We start from the raw sequence: 20,905 nt of genomic DNA, 5'->3' as shown, positions 1-20,905 counted from the left end.
CGTGGAGACACTTATGACTCAACTATAAGAAATTCTACTTGCATACATACATGATGATCAACGAATTAGAATGATGTATACATGTGCTTACACTCTCAAATTAAGATGTCACAAAATTATCAACATGGTCTTACTTACAAATTAAAGTAACGGTAATCAATCGCAGCAAATTAGTCGACCATTGACTATTATTATTTGGTATTACCAGTACAAGGGGTCAAAGCCCACATCAATGCATTTCCATTGTGCATCAAACTTTGGATGCTCTCTCTTGAGCGTGGTTTTATATATTAGCTTTTATCTTCTTTATCTGCCCCCACTATGGATAAAATGGCACCAACCACTCATTTCTAACTAAAAAGGATTCCATCTGTAGCCTTCTTTGTTTTATTTTCACTGGCGTCGAAATGGGAATCTTACTTTGGTACCAAGTACCACCCTCCACTTTGTTTTTTCTTCACATTACTATTATAATTGCTAAATTGGTACGGAAGAGAGAGTATATATATATATCGACCAAATTAATATATTTCTCTAATCATATACAAAGTTACAAACGTGGATAATCATATCAGCATTTGTGTGTGGGACCGACACCAATATACAAAAAAAAAGCTTTAGATTTTGTAAAAGCAATCCCACCATCATTTAACACTCGGTGGTGTCCTGTATTCTAACCATGTTTGGAGGTAACACCCTATGTAAGTAACAAAATAATGATGGAAAACTACAAATTGAAGCATACATGATACATCGCTATAGGCTAAAATAAATGAAAGTTTGAATTGTCATCCAGGTGTGATAAGATGCCACGTCGAAAAAATTAAGGGAAAAACGATAATAAATAATGAGAACCCACAACCTAACACATTAATATTGATTTTCTGAGCCTAAGCGAGGACATTGAGTCTAGAAGAACAAATCTATCACGGTTTCGACCCATAACAAACAATATCTTGATGTGTTTAAGCTTGTGGGTGTTACAAATCTATCTAGAGTTTTAACCCAATTTATATGAAAGACCAAAGGTCATCAACGTGCCACAACACCCAAAAGAACCTACAGCTAAAAAGTATACCCGTCGACTACCTAACGCTATCTTTATCTTTCAATATTATCGCATCGGCCCTACATCAATCATTGCATTCGGTGGAAGATTATCTATAAAATTTTCTGATTAGATAGATTATGTTACTCTTTTATCATATATTGCTAGCAGTCTCGCGCACACAAGGGAAAAATAGTAGAGATGGGTGGGGACCTCACCGTATATAATGAAACACTCCCACATTCAAGTGTCCTGCAAATATCAATCTTCAGAAAACTTTCGCTGCCGCGATTTTTTTAAGGAGTGTGTAGATGGAACTATGGAAGCCAGTTCAGTTCCAGGGCTGTCAAACATAGTCTATGGCCCAAAACAAATGTGACAAGAGAAACAAACTGAAACAAAAGATGAGAAATGACATACCATTAAACTTATAACACGCACTCGATATTTAATCCAATCTCCAATTTTGGGATCATCAAATCTAGCCTTCACAGGGTGCCTAGAGCTACCTCGTTGTGGAAACAAAACCATGCAGATCATAAAAACATCACAAAAGAGGGGCGAGAGGGGAATTGGGAGGGTATCTTACCCAAGACTCAATCTTACACACTCGGATTATCTTGATTGAAAACCCCTATTAAGCTCAAAGAAAATGGACAAAGGAGTTCTTAAAAGGCGGGGAACTTCAGAGATAAATTAATGTTAGCACATAAAATTATGAAACACAACATTTGTAGAACAACAAGAACCACATGGCCATTCTGCTTTTACATGACAATAAATATACTATTACTAAGATCAAGTCCATCTATATAAACATTCTGCAGCTATGAAATTTGTATTGATTACCGTTATCAAGAAGCAACGGATGAATTCATCTCATTGAGAATCTGGTGGTAGGCATGATGATCCGAAGTATGCCTAAAACCAGGAACAAAATCAGTAAAGAATCTCATAACTGCGGCAAGATGTTCTGAATCATTTGAAGCCACCGCTGCTTCAAGAAACAATGACGGCCGAATCGTTATGACCTGAAATGTTCGCTCATTCTTATCATGAAGATTTAAAACTTGAAAACTGAAAAATGCATGGAAATATAATGAAGCTACAAGAAACCGGTAGCACATTATGAAGCAAAGACTTCTGAACAGCAAAAAACATTAAGCCTGCAAAGACCAATGCAACCAAAGATGTCAAAGTTGTGGTGCGTTCTTAATCCAAAATATTCCAGACTGACACCTAAGGATGTGCCTCAAACTCGTTTCAGGACATTGAGCTGAAGACGTGTTCATACAAGTCCTAGGCACACAAAATATCATATTTATATTCTAGAAGTGTCTCAAAAATGAACACTAGCCTGGATGACTTCAAAGAAGAACTTGCTTAAAATATTAACGTCATGCAATGATTTTTAATACCCGATAGGTATATTTTCTCTCTATATAATACATATTAAATATGTACTTAAAATACTATTAATTTATGGTCCCTTTCTTTGGTTCAAAAATAGTAAAATAAGAACACTATTTTGATTATGCTATACCCAAAAATACTCATCAAAATGTCAAAAGAGTTGAAACCAGAAGATGACTAATCTAAGTTATGTGTCATATAGCCACATAAAGTCAAACCAAGAGACCAAGTGCAGATTTATTGTAACCTTACAATTGCTTTGCTGACTGGCTGTTTCAGTGGTCTGAATTACACGATAGCTACAATGCCATGGGCTATAGGTATATTTAGATGTTTCTTGATTACAATATCCAGTATGTGTCTAGGACCTGGCTTCCAAGTTTTTACCATGCAGCAATCTGGTCATGTATTTGGCATCTCATGTCCATATTTGCGCACATATATAATGACAAACACCTCAACAACACAATATCAAGTCGACAAAACAATAGATCAACAAAATACAATTATCATTCATTCAAGAACTGGGCTGGCCTAAGCTTGAAAACCCAAAAAATCATATGAACATTACCTGGTCTATATTTTTGGTGTGATAAGGGAGGATGATATTTCAATGTAAGGCATTAACATGGAAAAGGTCTTGGGCTTATTTGCTCCTTTAAAAATTTGGAAAAACCGTGCCCAACAGAAGATCACCTTTTCCCATGTTTTGCAAGGAGAGAGAATCTCACATAATTAATAACACCAAGATCAAGAATAAAGAAATACAGCAATGCCAGCCGTTGTTCGTAAAGCTTTTAAAATCTATCCCATTATGTCCAACAGAAAGATGGTGAGCATAGACTTATGCAAAGACAAACCTTGTTCAATAAAGCTTTTGACGGTGTCTATGACGCCAAGATACACCATCCATTTTATTTACTGTAAATAGCTTATCAGAAATTACCTTAAACTTCCGTGCATAACGCAATGCTTCAAGATAATATCCATCTTGCACCAACTGTGATGCATAGTCGTGATGTAGTGAGAGTTGTCTGAGCATATCCATGCCAAGTTTCCTTGTCTGGAGATTCTGACAACCTGACTCTAGAAGCTGCATAGCAACTTCTTTAGAGGGTTCAATAATCTGTATGGAAAATACATCAGAAAATCAAGCTCAAAAATGACATAAAAAACTCACTCAGTAGCACATAAGCAGAATTCAGAACCTTGTTCACAACAAACAATGTGAGTTCTGCATATCGTTCATTGCGGGCTAGGAGTTGTATCAGCAACACATAGATATTTGGATCTACTTTGATCTTTTCCACATTTGCACTGGCATACCGAAAACTAATAAGAACTCATTCTGGCATATATAAATGCAGGCATACCAAAACAGAACAGAAAGAAGGGAAGGAAAAAAAAATAACAACAACAAGGGGAGAGAGGAGAAGAGGGTTGGGGGAATAAGTACGGTGCAGAGTACTATATATAATATTTTCTTTTGAAAATGAGGAATCTCACCAAGGTAGGCCTTACTGGACTAACCTTTGGAAACTAACCCTGGATCCAAGTTACACCAAGAGAACTCAAACCCAAGATCTACGAGTTCAGTCTGGTCCCGAAGTCCCCTTAACACTATGCTACCCTTCTTAATAAATGTGTTCATATATTTATGAACACTAGTTTAAACACGCAGAAAGATTATCCAAGATAAGTGGCCAAGGATCATCTTGGGCCTAGCTAAACTCAAGTATACTGCCTTAGCTTTCCTTGGGCCAGGTTGATGCAAAAAACTCCAATCCACTACCTAGTCAATTATTTTTTATCGGCAATAGTATAATCACAAGCTGGGATAATGTATAAATAATAGGAAACTAGATTGCTTCACTCAATCATCCTATTGCAGGATTTGACCTGTAACTAGATCACATGCACAACAATTGCTTCATAGACTAGCAATTTTGACGTGATAGCCAAGTTCCTAAATACCATCATATGGTGGTCTCACATTAGAGAAATCTTGCATGTATCCATCCAGGCTTCAAAAAAATGGGTCAAAAAAGGCACATTGAATTACAGTCAAGTATGTAAGTCCAACCTAATTAAATTTGCAGAGCCCCTTAGCAAACATGATGAATAGCGTACCTACTAAGGAACTCCACGATTATGGTAACCAAGTAAGATGAATCTCCAACCATCTCCTCCTCAACTGGAGCAAACACAAAGCTATACATCTCATCAGGTGAAATTGCTGGCGAAGTAACTTGTGACTCCAGCTGCTCAGAAACGCTAGCGTTCAAAGAGTTGTTACCCATTCCAAACTGCTGAGATTGTGCAGAAAATGGTCGAACATCCACAAAAGAACCGTCAGCACTTGGTGAGTACTCTTTGACCACTTTTGGAAGATCAGTTGAGTCTCCATCCTCCGAGTCTGACGATGCGAAGTTTAACGGTCTATCCAGTGAATCATTGCCCAGTCCAGCACTAGATTCATGTTTCATTGATTTTCCCAATTCATCAACTCCCCCAGTGGAGATATTGGTACCAGATCTTGGGCTACTAGCATGTGCCCTATCCGATGGTGAAGGTTTCTCAACTTTCACTCCCTTAAGATGGCAGCCCGTTTTGATTGAATAGGAGTAGGAGCTAACTAATACATGTATTGCCTTGGCAACCATTGATACTGGTCTCCTTTCAAGAATGACAGAGCGTACTATTGCGAAGCACAACTGTTTAACCTGAAACAATGAACATATAGCATGACTTTCTGCCAGTGTCATTTTATAACAATCTACCAGACAGATTAAGACTTAAAACAGAAATCCACCTTATTTGCTTCTGACTTACGCCGCTGCAAGAATTCTATTACTGAAGGAACTTCTGAGCTACTCGCAGAAATTGCCTGGAAAGAGAGAAAGAGATGCTATCATGAAAACAATACCAAATGACAATGAATGAGAGCGCAGATAATCATTTATACTTACCTCCAAGTCTAAATGTATCTTCCACAACAACTTATTAGTGACATCACATATGAGGTCTGGAACAAGAAAAGTCCACTCCTCTCCATAAATGATCGAATCACGATCGCTTACATTATTGGCCACAGAACTTTCACCCTCTCTGCTGGTAGAGGGAGAAGTATTTGACCAAGGTAAACCCCTCAATAACAAAGGAAGTGGAGCTGAAATGGGTGCTCTGGAATCTGAAAATACATCGTATAGTATAACAACCTTCGCATCCACTTGATGAATAAGCAGCACATTATCAACCACACTCACAGCAATTTTGCTCGAGTATATTGGGAAAGAACCCTGCAGAGGCAATTATCATAACTAGGGAGATAAAATCTATGCCACGAATAATCTGAAACATTTGCAATGACTTATTGTCTATAACATATGAAATTGTGCATTTTAAAGTGCATGCCATAGTTTCAGTGAAGGACAAAATTCGATGAGTATTTCTGTTTGAATTCCTGTGATTCTTAAAAAGGTACAGCATGAATCGAAGAGGCCTTTTTTTAGGGGTAAGGAATCAATTAGCAGGATCAATTTTAGCTGCAGGCATGTCACTCATATTATTGGCAGTTTCGGCATTGGCCTGATATGGAAGTTCAAATAACAATAACATGATTCCGATAACCATATCTCTGAATTTCCATAAAGTAACAAATTATTAGAGACTGAGACCCTCTGTTATAGCAGCATCAAATTTCCACTTCAGTAATTAAACCAGTTCCAAGAACTTAGGTTAAGTACTTTAATAATGCAGAACAACTTCTATCAATATTTTGGACTTAGGGGAAGCAGAAGCCCGCATTACATGGGCCTACAATTGGCCTTACAAGGCAAGTGGATGGGTGGCCCATTCTTTCTCAAAAGCCATGGCTCATGGCTTGGGTCCAAACACTTGCCTTATAATCCATTCAACACCTCCATATTTTTCCAATGTGAGACTTCTGGTGTGGGTTCCAACAAATCTCACGTTGAAAAAGAAAAAGAAAAAAAAAAGGGGGGGGTCAGAAGTTCAATGATTCAATGTACCTGTTGTACAACAGCATCACGGTAAAACCTATAAGAGTGGAGCAGCATCGCCACTCTATCAATTTGCATGCAGTAGATTCGACCATATCTGTAAAATTGACAAGTTTTAACATCTATCATGGCTACCCAATTAGAAGGATTAATGAAAGAAACCAAAAAGAGACCTACATAGTCACAATATAGACATCTTCGGCAGCTAGGACAGGTTTACTATTGGCCTCGGTTTTAGCCATGACCATCTCAAATTTTGGCAAGCGAACGATCCCCGCTGCTGAAAGCTAGATAACAAACAGAAACATTGTAAGGCTAATTAACAAACTGGAATAAGAGTAAGATGTTCAGTAACCAACAGCTACAATTGACCTATTGACAACAATATATAACAAAGATAATGCATAACAAATAGATATCCTTAGGTATGGTTACTTGTTCGAATGGTATACCACAACCAAAAAAAAGTAAAAAATTAGATGTATCAAAAAAAACGGCATAAATTTTTTTCAAAACTGAGCACATACAACAAGTGGTATTAAAATTAGGCATAGCAACAAAAAGTGCATAAATGAACTCTGCAATGATGAGCACAGAAGACATACTTGAAATCCATTGAAATTTGTGCATTGCATTCCTGAAGCAAGAAGAACCAAGCGACTTTCATGTGTGTAGGCATACCAACTGACATTCAAACGCCTTGTCTCAATTAAGTGCAGAGATTTTGACTCAGAATCACAGGAAAATAATTCCAGCCCACTGTGTTTGAAGCTCCACATTAGTGAAAAGGTGGAAAGAAAAAATATAACACTCGCAAAAGCACATGTAACATTAAATGCTTAAAAAGAATTGCAAAGCACAAAATTTGATTTATCTATCCAAAAACTGATTTAAAGACGCCAATCTTTGATAAACAATATTTCTAAGTTCAAACCCGCATTCAGTGATCATTGTCTAAAGGCCACTCAGCCAACAACAATACTTCCAGACCCTTCGACTTCAGGGCTAAATTATCAATGATTCCCTGGTGAAAATATCAATTAAATCTCCTTGGCCAGACTCTTTAGAAGGCTTCCTCTCAACAAACGGCAGAAACTTATTCCCCTTTCCAACTAGTTACTGTAACCTCGGCATAAAAACGTGAGAAGTATAAAGCCATCACAATTAAACAAGTAAACTAGCTGTCCAAACCAGAACAGTCCTTTTGGCTGTCATCAACTCAATAGCTAAGCCCGAAAGAGAACAGATATTTCAAAGGGCCAAAGGAAGTCATTCCTAGCATAAAGCACAAAACTAAACTATCTTCCTCGGACATGGGCAGAAGCCAAATTTTGACACTGTGATCTTGCATACCATATTACCTCTAGAGAGAGACAGATAGCATTACTTCATTAGAGATTGCATTTATTATTTCACCCTTGCATAAGACATTCCAACCATCGTTAAGAAAAGTCCTTCAAATGTCATCAAAGAGGTATACAATGGGAGGAGAGAGAGAAGTAAAGACCAACAGAACACACTAGGAGCCTAATACATTAGTTAACATAAAAAGATATCCATCCATTCACACCAGAACAAAAAGATAAAATCATTGTTCTCATACCTGGTCTTTACAATCACAATATCACACGATGGACAATCAGTCCAAAAAAATCCCAGAATACTCTCCAACTCTGACCTGCAACTATAGCTAAAAGTTTCCCCAGTTTCCTTGCACCGAATCTGTATCTCCATGCTAGATCGCTGGATTGCTATATATTTTTCATCTAAAGAGTAGCGAATGGATAAAAGGGGTCCTTCACTAATTGGGTCAGATGGAGGAGCATTATGAGGGGTAAATGGAACAACTTTCCATGAGAAAACCTGAACAAAACATTGAGAAGAGAGAACAAAACTGCAAAGTTTAGTCCAAATAAAAAGTTATTATATTAAACACTACCATCGGGAATTCATCACTGGGGAAATCGCAATTGGGCAGTTGCAAACTAGTGTTCTACCTGATTAGACATTGGGGAAAGCAGCAACTTATTCCCGTCATCATAATATAAGCCCCCTGATCCTGGAATGCTGCAATGTAGAGGTGGGTACTGAATATAAACATGCGACAGAGCACCGGATCCACTTAAAGAAACATTAAGCTGTGAACTTGATGCTTGTCCAGACATCTTCCAATGTTCTTTGCCTTTCAGCCTATAGAGTAAAATGTGGCAATACAAACCACCGTAAAAAGGGTTAATCCACTATGGCACTCAGGGAATCATCTTAGTCATGACACATCATCCCGAAATGATTATATTGCAAATTTCCTTTGATTAGTATATAAAAATCTCCTTCTCCACATACACTTTCTCAGCTCTTAAGATGATGCTAGAAGTTCAGAAAATGCCTCGATATGATCAAATATGAGCTCAAACCTTTCTTCGTAGCTGTAAATCAGAAAGAACAGAGAAACAATTCAAAATAGTTCAGTTTTTTTTCCCTTTCTTTATCATTTGATTGCAGGAGGGTTCTCATATGAATAAGGATATGGTACCATGTCTTGCATGCAATTCTTCAGTGCAAGAAACTCTTTCAGACACATATCACGTTCAACTACAGGAACTTTTGCTGCAACACAACTCCCATACTCCTTTGCCTGCAATGGCGGATAACATATTAAAATAGAGGAAAGAGGATAGGAATCCCAGAGGTCATTCAACAGTAATTCCTGGCTCAAGTCCATTCAGATGCTCATCTAGAAACGGCAAAAGACACCATAACATGGTCCATTAACTGTACCCCCATCTCCATACCAAACACAAAACAGTATGTTACTTAGCAAGTTAGAAATTCAAATAGGATTTTAGTTTTCAAATTATAATCAAATCTACATCATATGTATAAAGCATGCTGAATTTGATATTCTGAATGTTTTAAAAAAAAGAAAGATAAATTACACAAGGAAGCATATCACTAAATTACATGTCAAATAATTCACAAATTTAAGAAGTTCGGGTATCGAAGATGCCATGATCTGAGTATTTCCACCTAAAGTTACTCCCCTCTCAGTCTCAGTCCTTTTTTCCATATGGTTCATCCAAGCACATAGATATTGCTACTGGAATATTGACAAACCTGGGTTGCACAATTAACCAAAACGCGCCTGAGAGCAGGAGTAGCATTCTTCTCCTTCATGTTCCACACGATACCTAAGAAAAACGTAAAATAAACGTAATTAAACCAGAGAATCGATATCATATTTCTGCGGAAGTACGGCAGTAGATTCGTGGAGCTTATAGTTGTCGGGATTCAGAAACCCTAAACCCTATAATATTAAAACGAAGAGATCGGTTTCTCAAAATCTGATCTGCAATTCTGAATCGATTCAGTTTAATTTGTTTACCTGTGCTTTAGGGTTTCCAGCGTTGTCAATCGATTTTCCGCCAAATTTTCAGTCTCTTGTACCTCTTCTACAAAGACTCCCGCGTCCAAATATACGCGCCGAGAAACGATTCTACTGCCCGAGGGGTGGGGGGAACTAGAGAGGTAACGAGAGACGCGACGTAGTCACGTAGGTAGTTGGGTGTGATATACGATGCAGACTGTAGACTGGTAGTCGTCGAAATTCAAGATACCACTACCCCTAGCACTAGTACTGTCTAGTTACGACTTTTCCTTAAAACTTTCTAAAAAATGGCCATCCGTTAGCCTTTTAAAAGACCCACCTAACGGTCATCAGCTGCAAGGAAACGGAGTAGCTGTTAGGAAACTGACAGCTGGCCCGCTTCCCTTTTGAGATAATTGAGTTGGGCCTACTATTCTATGAAGCCCATTATTTGTTTTCTGTCATTCTGCGACAAGTGCTTACCAAAAATGACCGGCCTTTTTGGTGCTTGAAAATTTTTTCACGAAGCCCATGGGCCTCGGATTCAGCCCAGAGAGTAAGTAGACTGGTTAGAAACTTAGAATGCGACCACTATAACTTCTATGCCTATGGTCAGATTTGGAAAACCATCGATGGACTACTCCATAAGGACAATAAGATTAGGTCAAATTGTGCTTGAAGATTTGGTTCAATAGGGTTTGTGAAGTAGGAGATTATTGCTACTGGATTTTTGTTGCATATATTGAATGCACAATAATCAAGATGGTGAGTTGGGCCCCAAGTTCTAATTTTTTTTCCCCACAATTAACAGCAAGCAGAAACTTTTTCTATGGTCCCAAACAAAAATTGCTTTTTGGGGGAACAAATATGTATTGGTTAACATTTCCAATCAAGAATCTTAATATAGATTATCTTAGAAAATCCCGTAGATGCCAAAGAAGGAACAATGATTGAATTCCTCAACCATATAAACCATCAGTATCTATCATGGACCCAATTATTTCTTCTTTGTCTTGTGATCACCTTACAAATGATGATGACATGACTTGGCCACAACTTCTAAACACCAGACTTTTAAAAGGTACTAACGATTCTCAAACATTGAATCATTGAAATGCTATTAATTAGAGAAAAGAAAAAGGCTTAAAGACTTCGATTTCCACAGACTAGTTTTGAATCTCTATTGATCATTGGAATTTGATTATGATGTGGTGTCTGTTCTCTTTTGGAGGTTGAATGCTTTCAATCAAGGGATTTGTGATAAAAAGCCATAAAAGTTTGTGTGGAGGAAGTCGTGCAAAAGAAGATAAAAGCACAAATCACACATACATAGGGGAAGATAAGAAACTAGAGACTATAGTTCTTTGTTTATAGGACCACTTTAATGTGCTTTGTCTTTAGGAAGTTCTGCTAATCGCTACGATTGGAAAAGTTCAATGCATGCCCCATGAACTTTTGAATACATGTGAATTAAAATTAAATCGTTTAATACAGAAAGTTTTAATTGGTATATATATATATATATATATCACAAAAATAGTTAATATATGTGATGTCCCCATGCACGTTGTTGATGTAACATCTGAAATGATGTTCTTAATTATATATGTTTGTGTGTGTGTGGTCCAATATTGCGAAGTCTGAGACAAAGAATGATCAGAGCTTCAAAGGAGTTGAAGGAGAGCTACCCTTACATTGACAGTTGCAAGAGAGTAATTAAAGGAAGCTAGCCTCCCATTCGATCCATCATGGTCATACGCATGTTGTTGTTTAGTCTTTAGTGTGTTTTGATGTGAGATCGTCTCATGGTGGGGGCTCTTATATATGTGTTGTTATATATCGGCCACTTGCAATAATTAATAATATTGGTTTTCTTAATTTATATCCGCATTCTCTCCCCATGTTTTTTTCTTTCTAAAATATCCCAATTAGTTAAATAATATAAAAATATGATCTTAAATATAAATGAATGGTGAAGACGAATATGCTCTATGGATTTCCTTTGATTTTTTCATAAACTCATATAATTGATCCCAATTTTCTCATAGATTCATATAACCGATCCCAAACTTTTGAGCTAAACACAATGGACAAATTAACACGACAGAGATAGAAGAAGGAGAGAGAAAGATGTACAGTTGCTGTGGCACGCAAGCAAGGCAGACCAATCACATATCCACATCCTCATTGACTAGTTATGGAGTATTCGCATTCCCAAAGGATGTTGACTCGACCAACATTCGATGAATCTTTCTCTTTTTATTTACACATTACACATATATACATGTGGTCCTTCTACATGGCAACTATCATTATTAATTTGAACAATAAACCTAGCTTAATAAATTTCATTATCGGATGTTGCCACGTCATAATAAGTTAAAGCAAGCAATTTGGCGAGTGAATGTGATGATCGATGGGATTGACTCAAGTGACACCACAACAATTTTTTTCTACATCAAGAGACGACTATACAAGTGGTTCATAAGTTGCATTGAAGTAACCCCCATATATATGTGTATGTATGTGTGTATATCTATATATATATGGTCCCCTCCCAAGTCACAACCAGCTCAGTGAATATGACTTTAATGGCGACAAAGGGGTCTGCGTGAATGTTGCTGTTAGCTAGCTAGGGTTAGCAACTGTGGGTTTTTAAGGGCATTTTGGTTGGGTTGGGGGCATGGGACCCACTTTATGGAAGATTATGATGATGATACTGGCCTACTAGTACTTCATCAAAAGTATATTTCCAATATTAAAGCCAATCGAGGAAGGGCTCATCGGAACCAATAACTAGTTTAAGAAAGCTCTTCTTAGTGACAATGCCAGAAGACACAGAGAGAGAGAGAGAGAGAGAGACTTGTCTCTATGTATGGCAATGCAAAGGTAGATTTATCATCAAATGTGGCAGTTGGGACTGAGAATAATTGCAGAAAAGAGTTGAGCATACACAAACAGAGCAGTCTGTTTTTGCAGACAAAAAAGACACCAAAAATTACCATTCCTGATAATATTTATTTATACAAAATAATATATAAATATCAACAAGCTGAGATCTACCTTAATCTCTCTCTCTTATCCATGTAACGGAACTCATGACTTTTGTAACAAATAGTAAGAAAAGAAAGTTGGCCTTGTTATATATATATATATTGTATATTGGAAGAAGGGAAAGGTGCAGTTCACAGACCACTTTCATTCCCTTTTGTAGATGGCAAATTTTACTTTATTTCTTGTCAATTAATAGGTATCGCTAACCCTTGCAAGGTTGCTTAAAAAAGTGTATATTTAATTTGTGTACACCATACTCTGTCTGTGTGCATGTGTGTGATGTAAGTAGAGAGATTTGATTATTTTCGAGCTCTACTTTTATAAAAAATAAAAATAAAAATGCCCCCTTTTTTTAAATTTTTGGCTTATTTAGAAATTAAGCTTACATATCATCCATTGTGTACATTTATATTGTCTCGTTTCAGTAAAAATTAACAATAACTTATTAATTAGATTCGTATTATTCGATCATATGTGCTAATGCCCGTAATAAAAAGGTATATTATTAAATATATTATCGATATATTGATGCCAATGTGTATAAATGTTCAGTCATAGTAAGTTTAAATTCTTAGTGCAATATATATATATATATATAGTTAGCATTTGTAGAGGACCACAATGCAGAATCCCAGCAAACACAGTTCAAATTAAGAACAGGTGACTCACTGCTACAAAGAACCAACAAACATCAACCTGGTCCTCGAGAGACAGAGAGTACATGTATAACAATTTCACTGGTCATTTCTTTATCTCTTTCTGGTTGTTGACCAATAATTGACAAACACTCACTATTATTATTTTATTTTTTTGATAAATAACACTCACTATTAATATTTATAAAAATACATAAAAACACATGCATATATCGTTGTAATAATTAATGGTGGAGATAATGAGTAATTACAATAATTTTTATTTATATAGATAATATGTGTATTTTCTGTGGACAGAGAGGAAAATGAAGTTAATCAATCTAGTGGAAGAATCACGTACACGTAGGATTGATATAAAGATATTTATAACTATCATTTTCCAACAATATTATAAACATACTAGCTAAAGGCAGTTTCATAATTAATCAGAGTGTAGTTGACATCAATCCGAAGCATCATGCGTAATAACTTGTCAATTGATATATATTCTGAAGTAATCACGAAATCAAGTTGTTTGTTGATACATGCTTTTCTTCAATTTGTCAAGTCTCCCTTAAGATGTTACTCCTTGAAGTGATACCTGACTGAACTATATATTAGGAATATTGAACATTATTCTGAAATAATTATTTTTTTTAAACTGATAACAACTCATCATGCGTGTTTTTTAGATAGTCCCATTAAGCCTAAACTCAGGTTGGGTTAGGCGCTCGCAAACCCATCCGACATGTTAGTTGGATTGAGACCCAGCGCAAACCAGTTGAAAATAATTGCACTAGCTTAGAATATAACTCCCGATTTCAGACGAAATTCTTTAGACTCTAAGTTTAGAGAGATAACTAACTAGGTTTTCATCAAGCGTATGCCATGAGAGAAAATTAGTGAACCATTTTAATGATTTGAAAATAGTGTGATGACAATATGATTTAGGCGCATCTAGAAGTTAGGATCTGAAATGCATGTGTGCAAGTGCAACAATATTCACATGCAAGTGCAACAATATTAAAATACATGAAAATATGAACCCAACAATGTAGAACAACAAAAAATAATGGAGAATAAGGTGCTCATGATAACTCGTGCTTAATTCAAAGGTAATTGACTTGCTAGGAATACTACAAGTTAACAAATGTGTACAAAGCAAACTAACAAAATAAAGCAGGAGAGGGGAGGTATGGTACTTTTGAGAAAGCCAAACCCATTCTCATCTGACCAGAACTTGTGTCACTCTCAAATGGGTCCAAACCCAAGTAGTCCACTGTTCAAACCCACCATGGCCCCCACATTTTTTCCTCCACATCCCCTCAATACTGATATACAACCCCAGTACCCTAAACTTCCTTTCTCTCGCAGTCTTCTCTTCCTCCTAACATTCCTACCTCTCCATATCACTCTCTCTCTCTTGCTCTCTTAGTTCATTTTTTTCTTCATGGACAGTGGTGAGAGAGAAACTCATGACTTCATGAATGTGGAATCCTTCTCTCAGCTACCTTTCATCCGCCCTGCACCACCAGTCAAGGACAAGCCCATCCGCCTCTTCGGCTTCGAATTCGGATCCAACGCATCCGAACCCAACAACAACGAACCCGACTCAGAAAAAGACGCTAACGACCTCAACAACAACGCTACTTCTGACGATGGTCGAAGATTCGAGTGCCATTACTGCTGCCGTAACTTCCCTACTTCCCAAGCCTTAGGCGGCCACCAAAACGCACACAAAAGGGAACGTCAACACGCGAAACGCGCTCACTTCCAGTCCCACGCCATGGTCCACCACAACTCCTCCTCTGATGGGCTTTACGGCCTCGTCAATCACTGGCCCGGCCCAACTTTATCTTATCCTTCATGGAACAGCCACCCCACAAGCAGCAGTTATAATAGGTTTTACGGAAGTCATCATCATAGCTCGTTTTCGCAGCAGCGGCTCATAAATGGGAGTCCATTGGGCCTGTGGAGGGTCCCGAGCGTTCAAAGTGTTAGTGGTTCGGTTAACCGCGACCGTTCAATGCATCCGCTGCCGTCGTTTGCCGGTGATGAATTGAAGCCTTCGCTAACTGACTCGACGGTCTCACAAAGTCGGTTTGTGTATAAGAAAGCCAAGTCAAACGTGCAAGACCACGTAAGTCTGGATCTTCATCTGTAATAATTAAATGATTTTTTTTTAATGAGCATATGTAATAATTGATTAATTACACAGCATTCCAGATATTTTAATTTCCTGAGCTGGAAATTAATTAATTAACCTATAATTTGATGTGGACTTAGTTAGTTAACCCTAATAAGCATATTAAGGTCCCTTTGTTATTTTATATTTTTATGTTGAAAGGGTCGCACGTGTGAGCTAAAATCATCGATCTTCTGACAAATCACTTTTCGTTGAGACTCGTCCGCACGTGTGAGTACATACTCGAACTGGCCATCGAGGTCAGTGGATACACACGTGTGTAGCGTATGTGTGTGTGATTTTGATATTCTTATTATGTTCTGAATACAATGCAGAGAGAAAGTGATAATTCAATGGCACTGGCAGACATAGCTAAATATTTATATCCATACACGCATGCATATGTAAATGCACAAACACATATATATATATATATAATGTTATTTAATTATTTGTGTTTTAGATAATGATTTTATATTTTCTGAGATGAAAATGTTTATTGTGTGTGTAATATGACAAGTGCCAATCAAACTCTAAATGACGTCAATGTCTCATATCTTGAGAAGATTTGAAGTGGAGCTCTTGCCTTTGGATCCTGCGAAGTGGCAGATAAAATCTATAAACCCATCTGATGAGATCTTACGGCCCCTAGCCAGTACACAGGTGGACCATAGATATACGATATATATATATATACACATAAATAGTTGTTCAGTCTGATAAGTGATAAATGTACAATAATTGTACTTTAAGGATGATATTCAATAAAATGAATGGGTCGCACACAACTGACAAGTACTTAAATTATATATATCGAGGTAGGTCTGGCTATATAGCATGGTGGGTAAGTTGTGGTGTACCATGTGTTGAAGTGAAAATTCAATATTTATACATATACATATATATATATATATATATATATATATATATAATAGTACTAAAACTTTCATGCTTTGAAATGGCAAAACAAGACTAGCAGAAAAGAATGTGTCTCCTTTGCGAGTAGAGAGACTTGAAGGTAATGGTAGTAGACATCCCATCTTTATTCTTTCTCGCCTTTTATTTGTACCTTAGCATGCAAGTCTGCCAATGAGTAAGAGAGAGAGAATAGTAGTTGGAATTGGTGAAGCTGGCAAGAGAAGAGTGCAATACATATAGTTTATATGAGCTAACCTTGTCTTCTTCTCTAATTTATTCTGTCACTGTTGCAGCAGCTGCATAGAACAGGTCTGTATGCCTTAGATGATAATGCACATCATTCAATGTTATCACTAAGAAACTACAGAATAAAACACTCGAGTTGAAACACCTGCATAGTTGCATGTAGGGTTTGTACTTTGTCGAACACTATTACTAGTGGAAGAAGAAAAAATTGTCTTCTTCAGGAGATAATTCAAGAGTAGTGATGCAAGAGACCCGTAGTGCGTGAACAATTTGTGAGTCGATCTCAACAATGTTAGTGGAAAACAAGCCTGCAAGCAAACGGTTGTGCTCTAGCTCGTACAACAATGGTGCAAATTCAACCAAAATTACTTGCCAGAGTAACACTTGAATTTGTTTTCCAGAGGAGTACACAAGTAATGTGTGCATAATGATCAAAAAGTACTGGTCATCCCCACTTCGCACACCTCCTCATTGCAGCCCATTTTTTAAGTGCTCACCGGGAAGATCTCATTTGTTATAATGACCTCTCCGAGAAAATCTCCGCGAGAGTAAGATACCATATCTAGCATATTTCAGTGTTGAAGATCTTTTTACTGAGGCAATACTTAGATTGAAGTGGAGTAAGTGCTTCTTGATTTTTTTTTTCTTTTTGTAACGTGTGACCCATCCAGCTGTCTACTGGATAATTGACTAGTAAAGTTTGGGCAGCATGGAAGACACCACAACCCCTATTGATTGGGAAATGGGCCGAGACTCAGTGCGAAAAGATAATGTATGGTGACATTCGCATACGTTGGGTCATGCAAGGGCTCATATCGTAAATTGTGATAATGAAAACATTTATGAGGCTTGTGACCTCCCGTTTGAGCTAAGAGTCATCGTAGTCAAGTTCACCATCTCAGCCAGAGATCTGTTGTTAGTAATTCCCGAAATTGCCTTCAAGAAAGACCTACCTTGAACACACACAATACCATTTTACCTGCCAGTGCTTCTCGCCTTCTCCATTGAGCAATAACTATTAAAAAAAACACACAATATTCATAGCGTCAAATAAGTCTCCATATCCATGGCAGATGCATCAGAATCATATAATTCTCACTTCATACACGGTTTCCATAAGGGCAGGACATCCATTATGAAACAATCGAAGTGATTGTACATCAAAAATTAATGGCAAAAAAATGTCAACAGATTCTAAATGTATCCTATTACCAACAACCCCAATACCATTTCTAGTAACCCTAGGTATGTCCTAAATTAAAATGATTTAACAGGTTTATAAAGGTTCAAAGTTCTAACTAGTCACCTCAGATTCAGAAACTCTTCTTCCATAGCCTCTTATGACTTATCTAATTATATGTCTTGTGGGTCAGTATGATTTTATTGAACTCAACTGTAAAAAGTCCCAAGAAGAAAATCATTTGTTTCACACAGGTGGGAATACGTGGAATTTAATGCTTGAGTGGCATTAAAGAATAAAAAGACTACTTACAACACTAGATGCTGAGTGGCGGTAACCCATCATTATGGGCAAACAGCAACCAGGGAAGCTACAAAGTTTACTACATGAACCGTTGAAGCATCTAATGACAAGTTGCTTTGGACCACATGCATACATAGAAATAACAATTAGCAATCCTGCAACTCAACCCAACCCTACAAAAGACAACGCAACCCTACAAAAGATTGCACTGTTACAGAGACAAGAAACAATTATAATGCATAGTTTTGTCCCAACTATTTCAAATATTAGCTAAGATACACGCACATGATCCATATGAAATCGTGGATCCCGTATGCTTCCAATGATCTATAAAAACCTATTTAAACATTTGAGAAAAAAAAAAACTCCGATCCCTAAAACTTCCGAAAAGGACAACCATATACATGATAACAATATGGTATATCTCGTAAAAAAGAAGGGCACTACCCTAAGAATAGAGTCAAAGGTGTTATAGTCACTCCAACTATCTGGGGGCCCACAAGTAAAATGCAACTGAGAAGAGGCATGTGATTACCAATACGATAAAAGAGGAATAATAAAGACTTACGCAAAGAGTACACACACTATCATTATCCCCGCTGAAGGACCACTTCCTTCATGATTTACATATGTAGCGAGGAGAGACACCGGTGGAATTTAAGGAACAATGGCCCACACCCCCGACCCTGTAAGGTCCCAAACGAAGTTGACAGTTTATACAGTAACCACATGACACTAACCTTGGCTACTATCGCCAGTAAAACTAACTTTTTACCTGTCTTATAGACCGTTGCTCAGATTCCAAGGTCCTGTGTGGCTGTACTCTCTTAGTTATGTTCGATCGATGTGTTATTCTTTCAAAACTTATAGATCCCCGAGTGGCTAAGAACTGGCTGGATCATCCAGGAATAGAGTCTGCATGCACCAAGTACTCGAACAGTTCTGCTTGTGATTGTCCAGAAATATTACTTCAAGCGCATTTGCCAAAGGTGGTCAATATTGACCAATTCATTGATACTTGGTTCTCCACAAATTTTGGCTGTCCAGATTCTACAATAAGTTCCTTAATATATTTATTCTCGATGCATATTAATAAGCATTTTTTATAAAGACAATCAATATTCTTGACTTCTCCCCGTATCATTTGTATATCTCATTTGACTTTGTTGACCTGGCAATTCCAGTCTTCTTGGGACCACTTGTCTATAGTGTATATTTTAGTTATGAGCCCGATCCCCCGACAATGGCCATCTATCTCAAGGCCCATATTTGATTATTACGGCCCAGGTATTACGGCTATCCGTTCGGCTAAATGGCTAAAGCTAGGTAGGCAGTAGGCTCGGTGGATCGTCCAGAATCACCATATCAGCCCAAATGTTGTGAAGTATAAAAGTCCAATTAAAGGCCCAAACTGTAAATAGAGTTCAGTTATGCCAAACCCATTAATTTAACTCAAGCCCATTAATTTGGTGCTCCAGAGGCAGCGTCGCCGCGATTGGTAGTTCACCAAGAAAAAAAATCTTCAATTACATGCGCAGCCAACAAAGAAACAAAGAAATCGTTAATGTCTTTTAATTTTTGCATTGATGGATCCTCAACAACCATTAAAAAAAAAAGAAATAAAATAAAAATGCAAAAGCATGAAATTCAGTGTCAGAATCAACAACAAAAACAAAAAAGGGAAAAACACGGCAACTCAATAATGGAAGACATAGACGTCATATTTCACAATAGCATCCCCTGTTGTTAAATCGAAGATGTGAGTTCTAGCCTCTGCATAGCCTCGCGCGAACCGGAATAACCCGCTCCCACCGAGAATCGGCATCTCCCGCACTGCAGACAACACAGTGTTTCGCCCCAACATACTGAGTGTGCTCCCATTGTACTTGCCTTCCATGAAAGCAAAATTGACCATCATCAACAGCCCTGTTTCGTTCTGCGAGGCAGAGGCGTAAATTCCTTGTGCCCTTCCAACCAGTTTTGACTTCACATCAGGCCCGACGGTCAGCGGGTTGTCAATCATTACCATGGCACCAAACAATGTTGGGGAAGTTCGAGTCATTGCTGCCTCAGCAATTCTCACTGCAGTTGGGTTTTTTCCACCGACTATGTCATGGAAGTAGAATTGGAGATGGCTAAGTTTTTCTTTCTTGAGACCCAGTTTTGATCGAGACAATTGTCTACCGAACTGGTCATGTTTTGCTGAGGCAGCGATGGTGAGGTATAAGAGAGTTGTGAAAAGATAAAGGAATTTAGAGATGGTTTTGGTTTTGGCCATGTTGATGAATTTATGGCCAAGTTTGAGATGGTTGTAGGTACACATAAATTTATCAATGACAGCCATGTATATATAGTGTTTAAATACAAAAGGAAGGGGATGGGGAGACTCGAACTTGAGATCCTTATAAGGTACCACAAATATGAGTGTTATCTAAGCTATTTGTGATTTTCAAATGTGGTGGAGTTTAAACTATAAAGTGGAGTTTGGTATTTTGTTTTTCCAATGTGGTGGAGTATTGACAATGGAGTAGTTATAT

At 37.5% G+C, this 20,905-nt stretch overlaps 3 protein-coding genes across 7 annotated transcripts; 1 reads left to right on the top strand and 2 right to left on the bottom strand.

Annotated features, from left to right (window-relative positions):
• Window positions 1–1,713: 1,713 nt before the first annotated feature.
• On the bottom strand, window positions 1,714–10,134 carry LOC119992325. 4 transcript variants are annotated; one of them, XM_038839051.1, is made up of 15 exons: window positions 9,866–10,125; window positions 9,598–9,671; window positions 9,017–9,118; window positions 8,827–8,909; window positions 8,481–8,673; window positions 8,087–8,346; window positions 7,089–7,242; window positions 6,661–6,770; window positions 6,493–6,580; window positions 5,431–5,760; window positions 5,274–5,348; window positions 4,592–5,184; window positions 3,670–3,778; window positions 3,408–3,587; window positions 1,714–2,079 (listed from the first exon to the last, which is right to left on the bottom strand). In XM_038839051.1, the coding sequence occupies exons 5-15, from the start codon at window positions 8,646–8,648 to the stop codon at window positions 1,903–1,905; spliced, it is 2,244 nt and encodes a 747-aa protein (XP_038694979.1). In that variant the 5' UTR covers window positions 8,649–8,673; window positions 8,827–8,909; window positions 9,017–9,118; window positions 9,598–9,671; window positions 9,866–10,125; the 3' UTR covers window positions 1,714–1,902. The 4 variants fall into 4 exon arrangements, with proteins under 4 accessions (XP_038694979.1, XP_038694981.1, XP_038694980.1 ...); XM_038839053.1 differs by having other exon boundaries at window positions 8,898–8,909; XM_038839052.1 differs by having other exon boundaries at window positions 8,481–8,909; window positions 9,598–9,787; window positions 9,866–10,134.
• Window positions 10,135–14,756: 4,622 nt separating this feature from the next.
• On the top strand, window positions 14,757–16,345 carry LOC119995430 (zinc finger protein 8-like). 2 transcript variants are annotated; one of them, XM_038841936.1, is made up of 2 exons: window positions 14,757–15,676; window positions 16,242–16,345. In XM_038841936.1, the coding sequence occupies exons 1-2, from the start codon at window positions 14,987–14,989 to the stop codon at window positions 16,260–16,262; spliced, it is 711 nt and encodes a 236-aa protein (XP_038697864.1). In that variant the 5' UTR covers window positions 14,757–14,986; the 3' UTR covers window positions 16,263–16,345. The 2 variants fall into 2 exon arrangements, with proteins under 2 accessions (XP_038697864.1, XP_038697863.1); XM_038841935.1 differs by lacking the exon at window positions 16,242–16,345 and having other exon boundaries at window positions 14,760–15,867.
• Window positions 16,346–19,925: 3,580 nt separating this feature from the next.
• Window positions 19,926–20,665, bottom strand: LOC119995399 (dirigent protein 22-like). The gene has a single exon (XM_038841879.1). The coding sequence runs from the start codon at window positions 20,644–20,646 to the stop codon at window positions 20,065–20,067; it is 582 nt and encodes a 193-aa protein (XP_038697807.1). The 5' UTR covers window positions 20,647–20,665; the 3' UTR covers window positions 19,926–20,064.
• Window positions 20,666–20,905: the final 240 nt, after the last annotated feature.

The sequence above is a fragment of the Tripterygium wilfordii genome, chromosome 3 (genome assembly GCF_013401445.1).
Source record: "Tripterygium wilfordii isolate XIE 37 chromosome 3, ASM1340144v1, whole genome shotgun sequence".
Lineage (NCBI taxonomy): Eukaryota > Viridiplantae > Streptophyta > Magnoliopsida > Celastrales > Celastraceae > Tripterygium > Tripterygium wilfordii.
The sequence above is the reverse complement of the archived record's forward strand: the minus strand, read 5'-3'. Positions and strand labels throughout refer to the sequence as shown.